This window comes from Eretmochelys imbricata, chromosome 15 (assembly GCF_965152235.1).
Source record: "Eretmochelys imbricata isolate rEreImb1 chromosome 15, rEreImb1.hap1, whole genome shotgun sequence".
Taxonomy (NCBI): Eukaryota; Metazoa; Chordata; order Testudines; family Cheloniidae; genus Eretmochelys; species Eretmochelys imbricata.
In genome coordinates, this window is record NC_135586.1 from 16,041,490 (window position 1) to 16,060,679 (window position 19,190).

At 44.3% G+C, this 19,190-nt stretch overlaps 1 protein-coding gene across 2 annotated transcripts in view; it reads right to left on the reverse strand.

Moving 5' to 3' along the window:
* Positions 1 to 16,525, reverse strand: part of PPIL2 (peptidylprolyl isomerase like 2) — a 112,079-nt gene extending 95,554 nt beyond the window's left edge. For both annotated transcript variants that reach the window (XM_077835094.1, XM_077835093.1), the window contains exons 1-5: positions 16,330 to 16,525; positions 14,129 to 14,178; positions 12,235 to 12,280; positions 11,547 to 11,609; positions 10,523 to 10,574 (exon numbers count right to left, since the gene is read on the reverse strand). In XM_077835094.1, coding sequence (XP_077691220.1) covers positions 10,523 to 10,574; positions 11,547 to 11,609; positions 12,235 to 12,280; positions 14,129 to 14,178; positions 16,330 to 16,361 — 243 coding nt within the window. In that variant the 5' untranslated portion in view covers positions 16,362 to 16,525. The remainder of the gene's footprint in view (positions 1 to 10,522; positions 10,575 to 11,546; positions 11,610 to 12,234; positions 12,281 to 14,128; positions 14,179 to 16,329) is intronic.
* Positions 16,526 to 19,190: the final 2,665 nt, after the last annotated feature.

Genomic DNA, 19,190 nt, shown 5'->3' on the forward strand with positions numbered 1-19,190 from the left:
AAGTAAAAAGGTACACATAGTGTGACATTTCCACCTGCAAAATATTTGAAGACTCAATCGAAAGTTGCACAAGTCACAAACAAAGCCATTCATTTTGGATTCTAGGGCCACAAATGCCCCATCCTCTTCATCAGCATAGATCCTTGAAAAGCGTCCTCCAGAGAAGACCTGAACTTCGGATTATACCTTTGGCTGGGCTTCAGACAGATGAAACCTGAAGCTACCATACTACTGAGAAGTGATCATCCATTTTCAGGTACCCATAGAGAAAGTATTCCATTGCTAGTGGAAGTTCCTGCTCTCCCACAGGCTGTCAGGGGACATTTTTGATCATTTGGATTTCAAGCCCTATACTCCAGGTCTTAAGCAAAAAAAGATCCATACTGGGAGGAATGGGCAGCACTGCTGAATTTATCTTGCTAAAGAACAGTATCTGATCAGTGTGATTATATTCCCTAATGATTAGGGGATCCTGGCACAGTAGAAACAGAAAAATAATGTGGAGACAGCCTATGTGCAAGAGGTTCCAAAGGCTCTCCATCTGATAATATTTTCCTTATTACACCATTCACAAAGACTAAGATGAAAAAGCAAAATCATCTTTCATTTAACCAGCAAGGGTACTTGTCATCTTCAGACTCAGGCAAGACATCCATACCATCCAACCTATTAAAAAAGGCTGAATGTCCCTTTAATTTTGATTATCCTTGTCTTATTGTCTAACACCGAGTTCAAAGAGATATGAATGTGGTCCATGCAGCTTATCTATCATAGCTCATTTCTGAAAGATTTGGTCCAATGTTGATTTGAAAGGCAAATGTGGAATCTAACTTCTAGTGAGTTGTAAAAACTGTCACAGATTTGCTGAAGATCTGGCAGTCATTCCTTCAATACACCCGCCTCACAGTTTTTACACCATGTGGTTTCTTTTACCATAATACTGTAAAACAAGAAGGCAAGAAGAGCCCTATTATATGAGTCAATGCCTAAATCATTTATGATCTAATTTCTTGACTTGGTCTTGTCAATTTTTTCCATTTCTTTTTCTGTGTTCTCAAAATAAACAGATTTTAAAAAGCATTGAGATGTTTAAGGAAGTTTCACCTTCGTTCTAACTTTTGCATCTTTTTCCAGCAGGATTTCCCCTATTTCAACAGCCAAAAAAAATTTTTTTAAAAAAAGCAATAAGTATTTTTTTTAAACAGAGTGCAGTGAATACATCTGCAGACAATGAAGTCAACCTTTTTCATATTGTTTCAATTAACCTGACAAACCAGCCTCTCACATTTAGTGCAACAGATAATTTCTCTGGGATGGACTGAATTTTAATTACTTGAGCAAAAAAACCCAAAATCTGTTTCCATAATAGCCAGAACTAAGGCTTTGTCTACTTTTGTCGGTCAGGGGTGTGGAAAAAAACCCACCCATGACTGACATAAGTTTCACTCACAAAAGTGCCAGTGTGGACAGTGCTATGTCGGTGGGAGACATGCTACTGCCGCTCGTTGGAGGTGGTTTAATTATGCCAACAGGAGAGCTCTCTCCCGTCAGTACAGACCAGCTACACAGGAAACCTTACACGTGGCACAGCGGTGCTGCTGTAAGGTCTGTAGCGTAGACATAGCCTAACAAGACACAAGCAATATCCATTAGCATTTGGAAGAACTATTAAGCCCTTGATAATGGGCAAAGATCTAATTTGTAAAGGGTCTGAGAAACCAGGGGCGGATTAGGGTTTTGAGAGTCCCCTGGGCCAGAGCAAGTGGGGACCCCTCCCCACCCCTTCTGCCTGCAGTGTGTTTCCCCTCACCCATGATGCTCCTGCAAGGGAAATGGGGTTGGGGCACGGGGGCTTGCCCCACTCCAGTTGGAGCACAAGGTGGGCAGGCAGAGCAGGGCAAGCCCCCGTGCCTTGACCCTGCTCCCCAGCATGAGTGCCCGTCATGTGGAGCAGGTCAGGGTGCAGGGTTGACCATTTTTCCAGGGCTCCCCAGTTGGCCGGGGCCCCAGACATGGGCCCCATTGACCCAGTGCCTAATCCGCCATTGTAAGAAGTAAATATGAATGAGGTTTTTTTAAATATATAAATGAATTAAATCAGCTGCAACACTCACTTTTTAATTAGAGGCTAAACGGTACTTTGGAAAGTTTTTTCGTGTTAGTTTCACCAGAAATTCATGCTGCTTTGAAAACAATTGATCATCATCAGGAAATGAACAGAGATGGTTCTGCTGGGGACAATTTTTATCCCATTCATGCCCACGGTACAAGTTTCAAAGAAATTAAAGTGCTGAATGTAACAAAGCCACGGCATCCCCCACCAACTCCAAGACTGCACACCACCTGCTCAGCCAGGCATCACATTACTATGTGCACATTGTTCAGCTTTTCTTTCAAACAATGGATTAAAAAGATACATTGTCAAGGCTCACAGACTTAAAATTGGACCCACCAGCAGTGTTATGATTGAGGAGGCACTAATTGTACTCTCTCTGCAGTCCCACTCTTCTGAGACGGGGCATTGAAGCGTACCACAATCACCTTCTCAATACACTTTTATGAGAGCAGAGCTGACAGGCACAGTGGGAGAAAGCAAGCGTCTGTCTTCCTAGAGAACCCCCTATACCCAGGATTTTTTGTATGGATGCTGAGTCTCTCAGGTTAATATTAGCCACTTACTGCAGACATTTCAATCCCTCACCCCACCTATTTATTTTAAGTAAAATATTCTCAAGAGAGTGAGAGACTTAAAAACATCCATCTTTTTAAGCTACGTGAGACTTTTGGCAGACAGAACTAAGAAGTTTATTTTGAATGAGAAAGGTCATTTTCCTACAAGGCAGGGTGGGCGGGGGGGATTCTCAGCCTTTACCCCTCGGCAACCCCATAGCCAACCACCCTTTTCCCCTCCAGTGACTCGACTCCTGCAACTGTTCCTCTTTAGTTGTATGCCCCAGAATCCTTTGTGTTGCTTCATGGAGCTCTTAAGAGGCAGGGCAATAACTGAGGGATCAGGACTTGTCTAAAGTAGGGAAACAAGGGCGGTATTTCAATTGAATTAGCTCAACCAAACTAGCTTAACTCAACTAAAACCTCCACTTAATGCAGTGGTCCCCAAACTGGGGTCCGCAGAGGAACATTTGAGGGTTGCAGCAGGGTCTGGGCCAGCCTTCGGGAGAGCAGAGAGCAGGCTCCAGGCCAGGCCTGCTCTGGCCCCGCTCACAGGCTCCCAGCCTGGCCATTGCTCTGCACCTGGCTGCAACCCTGATTTCTGGCCCCACCTCCAGCCACAGCCCCAGGCTCCCAGCCCAGCCATGGCTCCAGCCTCAGCCCTCTTAACCCTATCTGCATCCCCCGGGAGCCACAGCCCTGCTGCCAACCACAGCTCCTGGAGTGTGCAGAAAGGGGGAGGGGCAGCACGATATGAACATTTTGGGGACCACAGACTGAATGCCTACACAGTTTAACATCTTTAGCTGCATTTTAGCAAGTCGAGTTACAGTTTGGCTATAGGCACTCTGATTGGAGTACAGCACAGCCAGCTAACTTGCCTTCAGATGTGCTTGCCTGTTATCTTAACAAGCCATCTTTCCTGAAATGTGCCGCCCAGAACTGGACACAATACTCCAGTTGAAGCCTAATCAGCCCAGAGTAGAACGGAAGAATTACTTCTTGTGTCTTGCTTACAACACTCCTGCTAATATATCCCAGAATAATGTGGGACTGTCATACAGAACTGTGTCAAAAGTCTTGCTATAATCAAGATATATCACACTTTCAGAATGGAGAGAGCTAAATAGCAGCGTTCCCCGGGAGTCTGTACTGGGACCAGTACTATTCAACATATTCATAAATGATCTGGAAAAAGGGGTAAACAGGGAGGTGGGAAAATTTGCAGATGATACTGAACTACTCAAGATAGTTAAGTCCAAAGCAAACTGCGAAGAGCTACAAAGGGATCTCACAAAACTGAGTGACTGGGCAATTAAATGGCAGATGAAATTCAATGTTGATAAATGCAAAGTAATGCACCCTGGAAAACATAATCCCAACTATACATATAAAATGATGTATTTTAAATTTAAATTTAAATTTTAAATTAGCTGTTACCACTCAAGAGAGAGATCTGGAGTTGTGGATTAGTGTCTGAAAACATCCACTCAATGTGCAGCGGCATTATCATTAACGGATTGATAAGAAAGAAAAATATCATATTGCCACTATACAAACCCATAGCACACCAACATCTTGAATACTGTGTGCAGATGTAGTCGCCCCATCTCAAAAAAAGATATATTGGAATTGGAAAAGGTTCAGAAAAAAGCAACAAAAATGATTAGGGGTATGGAACAGCTTCCCTTTGAGGAGAGATTAATAAGATTGGGACTTTTCAGCTTGGAAAAGAGACGACTAAGGGGGCATATGATAGAGGTCTATGAAATCATGACTGGTGTGGAGAAAGTAAATAAAGTATTATTTACTCCTTCTCATAACACAAGAACTAAATTAATTAGACAGCAGGTTTAACACAAACAAAAGGAAGTATTTCTTCACACAAACACAGTCAACCTGTGGAACTCTTTGCCAGAGGATGTTGTGAAGGACAAGACAACAACAGGGTTAAAAAAAGAATTAGATAAATTCATGGAGGATAAATCCATCAATGGCTATTAGCCAGGATAGGCAGGGATGGTGTCCCTAGCCTCTGTTTGCTAGAAGCTGGGAATGGGCAACAGGGGATGGATCACTTGATGATTCCCTGTTCTGTTCATTCCCTCTAGGGCACTTGGCATTAGCCACTGTCAGAAGCCAGGATACTGGGCTAGATGGACCTCTGATCTGACCCAGTATGACTGTTCTTATGTTCACTGCTCCCCCTCCCCACCCCCAACTAGACCAGTAACACTCTCAACGAAGGAAATTAGGTTGGTTTGGCATGATTTGTTCTTAAATCCACGCCGGCTATTATTTAGAACCCTATTATCATCTAAAAGCGGCAAAGAGTCCTGTGGCACCTTATAGACTAACAGACTTATTGAAGCATAAGCTTTCATGGGTGACATGCATCCGACGAAGTGGGTATTCACCCACGAAAGCTTATGCTCCAATACGTCTGTTAGTCTATAAGGTGCCACAGGACTCTTTGCCACTTTTACAGATCCAGACTAACACGGCTACCCCTCTGATGCTATTATCCTCTAGTCAGTGGTTTTCAACCTGTGATCCGCAGACCCCTGGGGGTCCAGAGACATTGTCTAAAGGATCCGTGAAAGGCTGTTACTGCCATAGAACAGTGGTTTTCAACCTGTAGTCCATGGACCTCTGAGGATCCACAAATTATGTCAGATTTCCAATGGGGTCCGCACCTCCTTTTGAAATTTTTTAGAGGTCCACAAATATAGAGAGGTTGAAAACCACTGCTCTAGGTACTTGCAAACTGATTAATAATTTGTTCCAGATTCTTTCTGGATGTCAAAGTTAGGCTGACTGGTCTAGAATCCCCGGAGTCCTCTTTGTTCCCCTTTTTACTGATAGGTATTATGTTTGCCTTTTTTCAGCTCCCTGGGACTTCACTCATCCTCCATGAGTTCTTAAAGATAATTGCTAATGTTCCAAGATTGCTCCAGTTAAATAAGTACTCTGTAGTGCATCTCATCAGGCCCTCATGACTTGAATACTTCTAAGTTCTCTAAATATTCTTTAACCTGTTCTCTCTCTGTTTTGGCAGCTCTCCTTCCCCATAAAGTAGAGGACCTACACTTTCCTTCATTTTTCTCTTCCTCCTAATGTATTTATAGAACCTCTTCTTATTGCTTTAATATCCCTTGTGCCTTAGCTGTTCTGATTTTTGTCTTTACATGCTCATGCTATTTTTTTGTAATCATCCTTAGTAACTGTGGATTTCATTTGAATTTTGGCTTCCTCGGACAAAGGGATGCCTCCATGCAATTTTTGTATTCACATATCTATACTGGTTTAGAACAATGGCTCTCAAACTTTTTTTTACTGGTGACACCTTTCACATAGCAAGCCTCTCACTGCAACCCCCCATTATAAATTAAAAACACTTTTATATATTTAAACACCATTATAAATGCTGGAGGCAAAGCGGGATTTGGGGTGGAGGTTGACAGCTCGCAATCCCCCCATGTAATAACCTCACGACCCCCAGAGGGGTCCCAACCCCCAGTCTGAGAACCCCTAGTTTAGAAGCAGATAGATAAAGGAGTAGCAAAAAACTTGTGCTTAGATTAGCCCTAGGAAACAGATACCAGAGATTAAAATATTTTCATTGTTTAAAAATAAATTAGATGCTTTATTGTGCCCTAGCAGATCACCTCTTCATTCATTTCTGTGAAGTGTGCTAAAACTTACAACACCCCCACACTGGTAAGTATTAGTTTTCCCATAATTAAAGTGGAGATAATGAAGCACACAGATCTCAGACACTTGTGAGATGGGGTAGGCAAGTGACTTGCCCAAGGTCACAGAGCAAGTCTCTAGTAGAGATGCAGGAACCCAACTCACAGGTCACAGTAGTGCACTCTCCTCACAAAAGGCAGAATATTAGTGAACTGGAGTGTAACAAATTAATATTGGAAAAGCGCCCCCATTTTTCTTCTTTGCACTATTTAATTGTGTTAAATGAATTCATCCCATTTTTAAGATATTCCTCAACTCAGAATTGTCTCCCCTGAAACTCCTTTGCCACAATATACACATTTCTAGCAGAATTCAGCTCCATTATCTGTTCATATTTGACATTCCATCAGACCAGATATAATCTGAACAACTTCATTCCTTAGAAACAGGTACATCAGATCCCAGCTGGCTGACTTGTGTGGGCACACTGGGCAGTGCTGTCATATGCCAGTTACGTAAAACATCCTGTCAAGCACACAACTCTTTGTGAGCCCAAGATGTCAAAGTGCTGATTTCAGTAAAAGGAATGAGATTACCATAGTTTTTCTACTTATTCTGTGTTGGATGGGACTTCAGCAGAGACATTGCTTGGGGAACTGTCTTGGGAAGGCAGGCCAGGAGGCAAGACAGCCAAAAACACCCGACAGGTTGTGGCTCAGCTGCAGGAGATGCTTAGTCTGGTTCCAGAATTATAACCATAGTAACATCAGTGTTTTAGATCACAACATCCCAAGTAAGGAAATATGAGATTACCTTTTGGAGCAGCTCATGGGCAACCAAAGAGGAAGTCAGAAAGGTCAACACAGATTTGTTTCTTCTGTGTGGACATTGGCATCCACACTGTACCTCCCAGGGATGTTCAAAAACAAGGAGGAATTAAAGTATGAGGAAGCAGAGGAAGGGCGGCGGGTATAAAGAAAAATGCTTTTATAAACCATACGTAAAAATAACTGTGACCACGGCACATTTGTAAGTTCCTTCAGAAGAGGAAGGAAGTGGTTGGTGTGCTGGCCTGGGACTTGGGAGACCCAGGTTCAATTCCCTACTGCCCACATATTACCTGCATGACTTTTGGAAAGTCACTTAGTCTCCCTCTGCCTCAGTACCCATGTGTAAAACGGGAATAGCAGCCCTGGGCTGTGATGTGGATAAATAAAATTAAAACTGTGAGGCGCTCAGATACTACATTGATGATGGGGGGAGGGGGGTGCGGGGTGTCATATAAGTACCTAAGAGTTTGATAGCTAGATAAAACTTAGTGCCTATAGTTAACATTATGAAAAGTGGCTGTCCAGCACCTCTAAAATGCCTAGCTAGTAGTGAGCCATAACAACTGGAGGGTAAACTATACAAGATTCCAGCACTGTTTTTAAACTTCACTACAGAAAAAGGTAACATGATTTATTCAGAGCCATGTCACCACCTTCTCATTGGACCGGATTTTCTTCCAGCAAGTCCACACAAGGTAACTTTGTTGTCCGGATTATGAAACCACCATTGCAGTTAACCTTGCTTAATTTATTTCTTTAAATAAGCCTAGAGATGCAAATATCTGCATAAATCACCAACTCATCACAGAAAAATTTCTTTCTGCCTTCAGCTCCAAGCAAATAGCATGAGGAACAGAACATGGCAAAACAATTATGGATTGAGAAGGCGGCACTAAAATCATGATCTGGCTGCACAAACTCAAGGCTTTAAATCCTCTCCCCAGCACAGGTTTCCTCCTCCTGCCTCCCAAAACTATCCACCTCCACATAGTACAGGAGATGCCCTTCCAGGAAACCCAAACTCAATGTCTCCCAATTCTCTTCAGTCCCAATCTTCACCCCATTGATACTAGGCTGGGCTCACCACAGGTGCAATGACAAGGAATGACATTTTTCTTTCTTTCTCCTGTCTATGGATTCAGCAATCAGGGAACAGGAATGTCTTCATTTTTTTCTGCAGTGGTGTATGTAACTTCTTCCTTCAGAGGATACGGCCCTCCAGACAGGGTTTCTCTCTTCCCCGCCAACCTTCAGAGGTTGGGTTCTCCACAGAGAGCGATTACGGGAGGAAGGGGATTACTACTTAGGAGAGGTAGGAGGGCAGTCAGGTTGGCATATCTGAGCCTCAGAAGTTTGGAAACCTGAGTCACGGCTCACAGACAGACTGAGTGCTCTCAGAGATCACCAAGAACATTTTGCACAGGCCTCACTAGTTCTTTAGAGTCTTCATCAGCTGAAATTACAACACAGGCCTGTTCCTGAGACAAGAGTCAGCATGTCAGAACACCATGTTCATTATGGCCAGTGATGGCCATGGTCCACCACGGAACAGGGCTTATTGAATTAACATAGTAAGATGGAACAACCTTGCTACAGGACCACTTCATGTTCTACTGAAAAGCAGGGAAACTTCCCTGGGTCTCGCTTGCACACCACGCATCAAAAGAAAAGGGGCTTCTCTGAGACAATAGGACCATACCTAAGTGCTAGTAGTCTCTATTATTCCCTCTTGTTTTGTGTTTGCACAAAGCACTTTTAAACACAATGCTCTGCGTGGTTTTAAATACGAATAGGTGTCTTAAAGGTAATCTGACTATCTGGCTTTGAACAACTTTCCAAAAGCCTTTAGCTGATCTGTGGGGTTGTAAGTGCTTACAGACTGGGCAGAGTGGATGAAAAGGCCATCGTTCCCTCTTTTCCTACTGACCAAAAGAAGAGCTTTGATCATTTCTCCAACACACTAACACCCTTGCAGAGAATATTTGCTCTAGAAGAGCCTGCTCATGTTTAGAGTTTGGAATGTTGTATGCAACTTAAGCATCTCCTCTCATCTGCCTGTTGGGGAAGTCTGTAATCGAAGAGGACACCGGAGACATTTCAAAAAGCAATCTCTTTCCACAGCACACTGAAATCAAAGCAGTCTAGTGACAATTCTGTGTAATGACTGCCATCTTGTGCTCAAAGAACAAACTGCAATTACTCTAGAGAGCATATTGCAAGGAAAGACTCCTTCACAGACCATAATTAAAGGAACAGTTGTGATCAGTAGGCCTGAAATCTGACCTATTTTTGTTTAGCTTATATCTGTTTGCAAAGTCTTTAACTATTTGTCTTTTATTCCCCCAAATAAATATTTTCATGTTGTTGTTTTTTAAAAAGAACAGCAAAAGAAAAATCAATGGCAGCAGCATAACACCAACAATAATGCTTCACAAGTATATGGTACTTCACATGTCCAAAGTGCTGTACAAACTCACCATTCATATGCAATCCTACAACAACAAAACTAGCATACATTTAGAATGAAGGAAAGAATACCAAAGCAGATTGCAGTTTAAGCTTTAATCTTCCATGGGGTTATTATAAACAGCGAGATGGAAGAAAAGATTTGAAAATTCACAGAAGATATTTTAAAAAGGATATTGTTACGATAACATGTAACAGCATTATGAGCAGCAAAACCTTTGGAGTTATTAGCACAGGTTAAGATCACTCATTTTTGACTGAAAAGAGCCATTAACCAAAGTTCCGTTCTGCTACCCTCTCACAAGCAGACCTTCTAATCCAATCAGAGCCTTTTCTAGAACCCTAATTATTGCTCTGACTAATCAGGTTTGAGGGCATCAATAATAGTGGAAATTAAGGTCAGTTTACTCATGCATATAGACTCACTGAAAGTTCGAGATGCAATGCAGGAATAAGACAAGCAGGATTCAGCCCAAGGGTTTAAGTTCCAGAGAACTAAACATCCCATTGTCAGCCTCCTCCACTACAAATTGTGGGGAATTTTTCATGCTTGCCTCTCCCCTCCTACCCTCCAAGCACGGATCAGGCACAGACTACATTCCACAGGGAAAGCAATTAGGACTATGAGAGCATTGTGGATATTAGCATTCAGTCAGAAAGATTTCCCATTTATTGGTTAAAACAAACATGTCCTGGTAAATCTCTATTTTAGTTTCAACACTTGCCCTATAAATAGCCATTTAAAAGCCCACAGAACCCATTTATGGAACAAAGAGACAAAAGTGTCTCTCTTCACAAATCAAGAAAGAGCTATAAGCAAGTAAAACAACATGTATTTTATTAATAAAACCATTACTACCTACCTCCCCTGTGATTGGGTTGGTCCCAAACTTCTTTATCCAAGGAACAATACTCCTGAAAAGAAAGGAGATAAGACAGGAAGTCATACACAGAATTAGGAAACCACGTTCATTGTTAAAGACCTGTTTTATCATCTCCAACTGGTTATGAAAGCCCAACTACAGAAGTATTTGAAAGAGGCAAGCAGCACCAAGTGGCCTTTTATCACTGATAACCTTTTGCAAAGCTGCAGTACAGTATGAGCACACCCACTCCTCCCATGACAAAGTGATATTTTACATACCCTACAAAAATGTTATTTGCCCTAATTGAGTGAGCAAAGCTGATGCACACTCCACAGCAAAATTTTCCCCCACTGTATTTATGGATGGCTCATCTTATTAGATAAACAAAACAAACAATGTCCCCTTCTGACTTTTAAAAATGAAAGACAAAGGCATTTTTTTAATCTGCAGGTCTTGGTTTTCGCTGACTGCCTGCTGCGGTTTAACAGTGGTGAGTACATCTCCAGAGAGGAAGAAATGAAACCCAATGTAAGTGAGCTGAGAGGGAAACGAAGGCATTTTTAGTGTTTATATGACTTCTCTTCCCAATGCACATAGTAAGCACAGTTACCCCAAGTGCTGCTGCATGATGAATTTTTCATGTACTATAAACCTCTAAGTCCCTCCGCATCTAAGTTCCCCTGCCATGCTTTCAAACTGGTAGGAACACAAAAGGCTATGGACCATCATGCAATAACCTCTGCCAAGAAGTACAGTTAAAAGCACGCTGCTCCAGCACAGAAACACTGTGCATTTACAGCTACAGCTGTAGCCTTCTACATATAGCTATGATTTTGAGAAACAGAACCATTTGAGAAGTGAGACAGGCTTGGACTGGAAATCTAAGCACCAGAGGAAGAGACAGGAACTCGTGAGTTCTAATCCCAGTTCTGACACAGATTCCAATCACGACCTTGAGCAAGTCACTTAGCCTATACAAAAACTAAAACAAACAAAATAAAAATGGAAGTGAATGACTTACAGCAAATCAAAGACTGTTCCATCTGGTGTGCAAACTGGATATTCGAATGGTTGCAGAGATAAACTAGGAAAAAGTACACATTTATTTCAGATTTATCAAAGTCACCTAGAAAGTCACAATACTAAACTAGCAAATATCATTAGCTTCTATCTGAGCCCTAAGCGCAGGTCTGCATCAGTGAAGATAAAGTGAACCTTGCAACTTACATCTGACTATGTGGAACTTACTAATACTGCATCTTGATTTCTTTCATTCTAGCATCTGTGTTTCATCAGCAAGAAATAAATTCTAAGCACAAAGAACTAAGATGTGAAAGGTCCTTGCAACTTAATCGTTGGCTCTAAGTGATGCAGGACAGATCAAGGATATAAAACACAGTGAAGGGGAACAATTTGAACATCAAGTCTAGAATTGTATAAGTATTAACTTATTTGAACTTTGCATGTTAATTCTTTGCAAATTTTACAGTTTATATATTCCTTTTGAACTTTACAGTTATTACATACAACCTCTAAGACACTGGGCTTCTTGGAGTCAAAACATACATTTCAATCCTTGCTGAAATTTTGTTGGTCTTACATTAAGGAATGATAGTTACTTTCCTGATGTCTGTCTGCTCTATCTACCACTACAGGAAACATGATCTGGTTAAGGACTCAAGACAAAGAAGATTTTTTTTATATCTTACCTGCAGTGATCAAAAGATAAACGTCTAAAATTTGCTTGTGGAATATCTGTTTACAAAAACAAAAAGCAAAATAACTTTAATAAATCCAGAGTATTTTGGGCAGTAAAAGTGCTTCTGATACTTATGATTAATCCTTAGCAATATATATTTGGAAATTACTGATTTTGATATGTCAGGTAGTAATTTGCTCCTGACAAAGACAAATAGTCTAAATCTTGTGAAACAGTAACAAAAATCAAAACTTCACAAACCAGTGCAGTGCAAACCCCAAGTCTGCTCCACAAATGAAACTGGAAGATTTAGGAAAAGGCACGTTTTTAAAGTAGTTGAGATATTCCTTGGCCGGTTGCCCCCTTCCCCAAATTTTTGTGGTTTTACAACCACATTATCCTTTTTTTAAATCTCTTCTTTCTCTCTTTTTAAAACCACACTGACAACAGGGGAAGCTGACCAAATATAAAGGGGAAAAGTGAAACTGATAATACACAAAGAGCTGTCAAATGTACCATGTAAATAAGTTAGGGAAGGGCACTCCCAGCATGAAGGGAAGTCTGAAAGAAGGGTTGGAGATGCCTATGGGAAAAACAAACAAATGAGGTCTATACTGACATCAGAGGCTCGGACGCTTGGAAGGGGTGGGGGAAAGAATGGGTGAGACCAGGTAAGAGATATAACGCACAGCCCTGAAGGCAAAGACAGGGAGTTTAGGTTTGATGGACAACATAATGTGATACTACGAAAGACACTCAAAGGAGAAGCTGGGGATGACATGGTTGAAACTATAGCATTTTGGATTTGTGGACAAGGTTAGCATTAGAGACCTGAAAGGAGATGACAAGTATAGGTGGAAGATGCTCAGGATGTGGAAAAGTGATTTAGTTATAGGGAGAGAAAAGGGTGAGGTTTTCAAATTCTGTGGAAGAAAAGGTGACAGGGTTTGGCCGAAGCCTAACTGTGAGGGAAGAAAGAGGGTGGAGTCAAATATAACATCCAGGCTACAGGTATCAGGACCCCACTGCGACTACAACAGGGGTTCTCAAACTGGGGGTTGGGACCCATCAGGGGGTCATGAAGTTATTACTTTGGGGGTCGCAAGCTGTCAGCCTCATCCCAAACCCCACTTTGCCTCCAGCATTTATAATGGTGTTAAATATGTAAAGAAGTGTTTTTAATTTAAAATGGGGGGTCTCACACAGAGGCTTGCTATGTGAAAGGGGTCACCAGTACAAAAGTTTGAGAACCACTGGACTACAAGGATGATGGAGTTGCTAACTGAGAAGGCAGGAACTGGAGTGGGTTTGGGAGGAGTTCCAATGTGGCCATGCTGAGATTGAGATGGCAATGAACTATCCAGGATAGCACCTCACAGCGACAGTGGGAAGTGCAAGCCTGAGGAAACGGATACAAGCCCAGAGTGGAGAAGGATATCTGAAAGTCATTGACGTAGAAGTGATAAGTAAACTCATGTACAGTAAACACAAGGCGTAACCAGGGGACAGGACGTAGAGAAAGAAGAAAAGAGGGCTAGAATGGCACCTTGAAAGTCTCCAACAAAAGAAGAGAGTAAACAGAGAAAAAGAGGCACTGAATGCATGGTTGGAAAGGTAGATCAAGATCCAATAGAGGATACAACCAAGAAAGGCAAGGAAGATAGGACATGATGAAGGAGAGAGCAGCCAACAAGATCAAAGGCAGCAGAAAGGAGAAGGGGGGAGCATGGCAAGTAGGCCTTGAAACTTAGCCAAGAGAAGGTCATTCACAACTTTGATGATAGCAGAATAAGGAAGTACGGGGTAGGAGACATCAGCACTGAAGTGTGAACATACACATAAAATATAGAAACAGTCAAAAGAATTAATGTAGAAAGAAAACACAGCAGCTTTAAACCGTTTACCTGATTTCTTTCCTCCATAAAAATGTGTGTATTCTGCACATGTTATGTACCTAAAGAGTAAAGAGGGGACGTGTTAATGCTTAATATATTGCACTACAACACTAACTATATTTGGCAAAAATTGATGACTTTTCAAACTTAAAAAGTTCTATTAATAAGCAATGTTAAACATTCTTAGTTACCTGACTTCTTCACACCTTCACCCAATATTAACCAACTCTGATATTAGGTGTCACACCTTGGTCTTCCTAATACCCAGAACAGGGCCTTTGGGAAATACCACAATAATAAGAAAACAATAGTGTGCTGTCACCATATTCTGTCAGAGGTAGTGACATCCATGTTATAACACGATTTTTTTTTTATTGTCACCATGGATGGGAAAACATAATTCCACAATCACATCAGGGAGCTGTGCTTTAAGCCCGGGAGCTAAAGGACCAAGGCTGACCCACAGCTCCCTAATACAGCTGTTGTTTCATATCTTCCCAGCCAAACTTTTTTTTTTTAATTGTGTAACACAGATATCCCAACCCATAACCAAGCTGTGATCTTACACACAGTACTTGTAAAGCAGACAAGTTCTTTGTCTTACCTAGCCGCTTCTGAACCTGGGAGAGTAAAGGATTGTCTACATGGGGCATACAGCAAAAAAAATCCAAATTAACTAAAAGGTGTGAATTTGAAGTGGATTAGTTAAACCAGGGGTTCTCAAACTGGGGGTCACGAGATTATTACATGGGGGGGTCGTTCAGCCTCCACCCCAAACCCTGCTTTGCCTCCAGTATTTATAATGGTGCTAAATATACAAAAAAGTGTTTTTAATTTATAAGGAGGATTGAACTCAGAGGCTTGCTATGTGAAAGGGGTCACCAGTACAAAAGTTTGAGAACCACTGAGTTAAATCATTTAAATACCTGTGTGGAGACGGCTATTGAGAATTAAAGCGGCCTTAATTCAATTTATCTTTATTCACTTTGAAAGTGAACTAAACTAAACCAAATTAAGGCCACTCTAATTCTGACTAAATTAAGGTGTTCTGTTGACTTGCAGATTTAAGTAGTGTAACTTCAAATTCACACCTTTAGTTAATTTGTATTAACTTTCCCAGACGTCCCCACGTAGACAAGCTCTAAGGCTATTTCTACACTACAGAGCTTTTAGCAGCATGGCTGTGCCGCTACAGCTGTGCCCCTAAAAGGCACGCAGAGTAGCCGCTGTTTGTCAGCAAGAGAGAGAGATCTCCTGCTGACAAAAAACTTCCACCCACAACGAGCTGCGCTGTCGGCAGGAGAGCGCTCCTGCCAACATGGACAAAACTTCTGCCTTTCTGGGGAGGGTGTGTGTTTTTTTAACACCTCTAAACAACAATAGTTTTGTCTTTCACTCACCAGTGTAGACAAAGCCTAAATGTCTTGCATCCGATGAAGCTGTAGCTCACGAAAGCTTATGCTCAAATAAATTGGTTAGTCTCTAAGGTGCCACAAGTACTCCTTTTCTTTTTGTGAATACAGACTAACACGGCTGCTACTCTGAAACCTGTTTTAAAACCTGAAGCTTATTTCACTGAGCCACAGCCATTCATTGGATTGTGCCTACACTAGAGGTTCTCAAACTGGGAGTCCGGACCGGGGTCATGAGGTTTTTACATGGGGGGTCATGAGCTGTCAGCCTCCACCCCAAACCCCGCTTTGCCTCCAGCATTTATAACGGTGTTAAATATATTAAAAAGTGGTTTTAATGTATAAGGCGGGGGGGGGGGGATGTCACACTCTGAGGCTTGCTATGGGAAAGGGTCACCAGTACTTTGAAAACCACCGGCCTAGACCCTGGCCCTGCCTGCTCTGCCCACGCAGCCCCTATGTGCGAGGGAAGGGGGCGGCTCTGAGGGCCACTGGCTCCGAGGACACCGCTCCGCAGGCCCCAGAGGCAGCCGCATTAGGCAGCGCGGCCCGCACAGGCTTTGCGAAGGGCTTTAGGCTCTTCCGGGCCGAGGGGCGGCGGCTCGGGCGCCCAGGGCCTGTAACGCGGGGCGGGAAGCGCCGGGGTGCAGCAGCCTGGGCGTGGGACTGGGGAAACCAGGCCCGGCCACCCTCCCCGAGCGGCTTCCAGGGCGGCGGCCGTAGCAGGCGGCCCGCGGGCCGAGCCCCGCCAGGACAGCCCCCCCCCGCGCCCCGCAGGGGCCCCGCTCACACACTCACATCTTATCCTTCTGGTGCTGCCTCTTCCCCATGGCGGCGGCGGCTCCCGCTCGTCCCCGGCGCAGGAGACGCGGCCCCTACCAAGGGCGGGGACGGACCCCAAGCTGGGGCGGACCCCCTAGCTGCGGCCGGCCGGCCGGCGGGCTCCTCCGGGGCCAAGCCGGCTCTCCCGGGCACCACAGCGACTTCCGGTACCACGGCGTGCGCCGCTAAACTGGTCCCCCCGCCGAACCGCGGCGCCCCAACTACCGTTCCGGCCGCTCCTTCCAGCCCCCGCCCTGGCGTCGCCGGGCTGTTGGGGAGAGTCCTGGGTCCTGGCCTAGCGTGAGTCCGCCGTGCTGGGAGAAGGGGCGCCCCGGCCGCGGCGCGCAAGGGACCGGAGCTAGGGTCCAGGCAGTGCAGGTGCGCACAGCCGAGCCTCCCGCGCTGGGACTTAGTTCTGAAATCTTTCTCCTCCAGGCTGCCCTGCCCCGCCGCCGCCCAGACCGTAATCCCGCAGAAGAGCGAGCCAGGGTGTCGTTTCCAAACCCCTAGGGAATGGAGCGAAAACAGCAGGCCTCTTTCGTCCAGCTGTCGGTCCCACTAATAGAACAACTGGTAGCCCTGGTCTATGCTAGGGGGTCAGGTCGATTTAAAAATGACCGCGTCCACACAACCAACCCCGTTCCCTCGACCTAAAGGGCTCTTAAAATCGACTTCTGTACTCCTCCCCAGTGAGGGGAGTAGTGCTGAAATTGACCTTACGGAGTCGAATCTGAGGTAGTGTGGACGCAAATCGACAGCATTGGCCTCCAGGTGCTAACCTAGAGTGCTCCATTGTGACTGCTCTGGACAGCACTTTGAACTCTGATGCACTAGCCAGATAGACAGGAAAAGCCCCGGGAATTTTTGAATTTCATTTCCTGTTTGCTCAGCCTGGCGAATACAACAGCACTCAGTACCTTAGGTGACCATGCAGTCCCCACAGAGTCACAAACGAGCTCCAGCATGGACTGAAAGGGGGACACTAGATCTGATTGCTATATGGGGAGAAGCATCTGTGCAGGCTGAACTCTGATCAAAAAGAAGAAATGCAAATATGTATGCCAAAATCTCACAGGGCATGTTGGAGAGAGGCTACAACAGGGACACAGCAGTGCCAAGTGAAAGTTAAGGAGCTCAGGCAAGCCTACCAAAAGACAAAGGAGGCAAATGGTCACTCCGGGTCAGAGCCCCATACATGCTGCTTCTATGATCAGCTGCAGGGCATTCTAGGGGGGGACCTTCCCACTACCCCACCGCTGTCTGTGGACATCGGTAAGGGGGGAATCTCACACAACAGGGAGGAGGATTTTGTGGAGGAAGAGGAGAATGCACAGCAGGCAAGTGGTGAATCCGTTCTCCCCAGCAGCCAGGACCTTTTCATCACCCTGGAGCCAATACCCTCCCAAGGTGGGATCCCCGACCCTGAAGCTGGAGAAGTCACTTCTGTTGAGTGCACATTTGTAACTACAGTACAGGGTTTAAAAGTAATAGTGTTTAAAGTTTGATTTGCCCTGAAGAATTGGGATGCATTCACAGCCAGTACAGCTACTGGAAAAGTCTGTTCACATGTCTGGGGATAGAGCAGGAATCCTCCAGGGACATCTCCATGAAGCTCTTCTGGAGGTACTCTGAAAGCCTTTGCAGAGTGTTTTGGGGGAGGGCTACCTTATTTCATCCTCTACGGTAGGACACTTTACCATGCCAAGCCAGTAGCAAGTATTCTGGAATCATTGCAGCACAAAGCATGGCAGTGAATGATCCTGGGTTTTGGTTGCATTCAAGCAACATTCGGTCTATATCTTTCTGTGTTAGCCTCAGTAGAGTAATGTCATTCATCGTCACCTGGTTGAAATAGGGGAATTTTTGTAAGGGAACAGTAAAAAGGACCCCATTCGTGCTGGGCTTTTTGCGCTTGGCTAAAAGGGATCATCCCAGAGAATAGCCACGCGGAGGGGTCAGAGGAGGTATGTGCTGCACAACCACCCGAAAACTGCAGCCCCTCCTTTTAAATGTGAAACCCAACACATTTCTTGCTCTGGGAAAGGAGGGCGCTGCAGTTTGAAAACATTCCCACACGTTAGGAAGGCGTAAGAAGCCAACCCCACATACCAAAAGACTTACCATGACTGCCTGGAAACCGAATTCTGTTGCACAGCCGTGTGTGATGTGTCACCATACCAGCAGGCGCTCAATATAAAAGGCAAAGTGTGACCTTGTACCTAAAGCACATGTGCTGTCTGCTGTGAATTGCCTGATTCACTGTGAAAGAGTCTCCCTTTTGTTCTCAGAAATGTATCATCTTAAATTTTACTCTCCCTTTTTATCTCCCCCCAGGTGCAAATGTTTCTACGCTCCCCCTATCATCTCCATCCCTGAGGATATCGCAGATTAGAAAGCGAAAAAAAATGCACTCACGATGACATGTTTGCCGAGCTCATGCAGTCCTCCCACACTGATAGGGCAGTTTAATGCATGGAGGCATTCAGTGGCAGAGGCCAGGAAAAAGTTAAGTGAGCGCGAACTGTGGAGGCAGGATGCGATGCTGGGGCTAATGGGGGAACAAATGGACATGATGAAGCATCTGTTGGAGCTGCAGGAAAGCCAACAAGAGCACAGACCCCCGCTGTATCCACTGCATAACCGCATGCCCTCCTCCCCAAGTTCCGTATCCACCTCATCCAGACGCCCAAGAACGCAGGGGGGGAGGTTCCGGGCACCCAGCCACTCCACTCCAGAGGATGTCCCAAGCAACAGAAGGCCTTGTCCTTCCCTCCTCCGCCATCCCACCCGGGCTACCTTGTCTGTTTTTTTTTTTAAATTAAGAAAGAAAATGCATG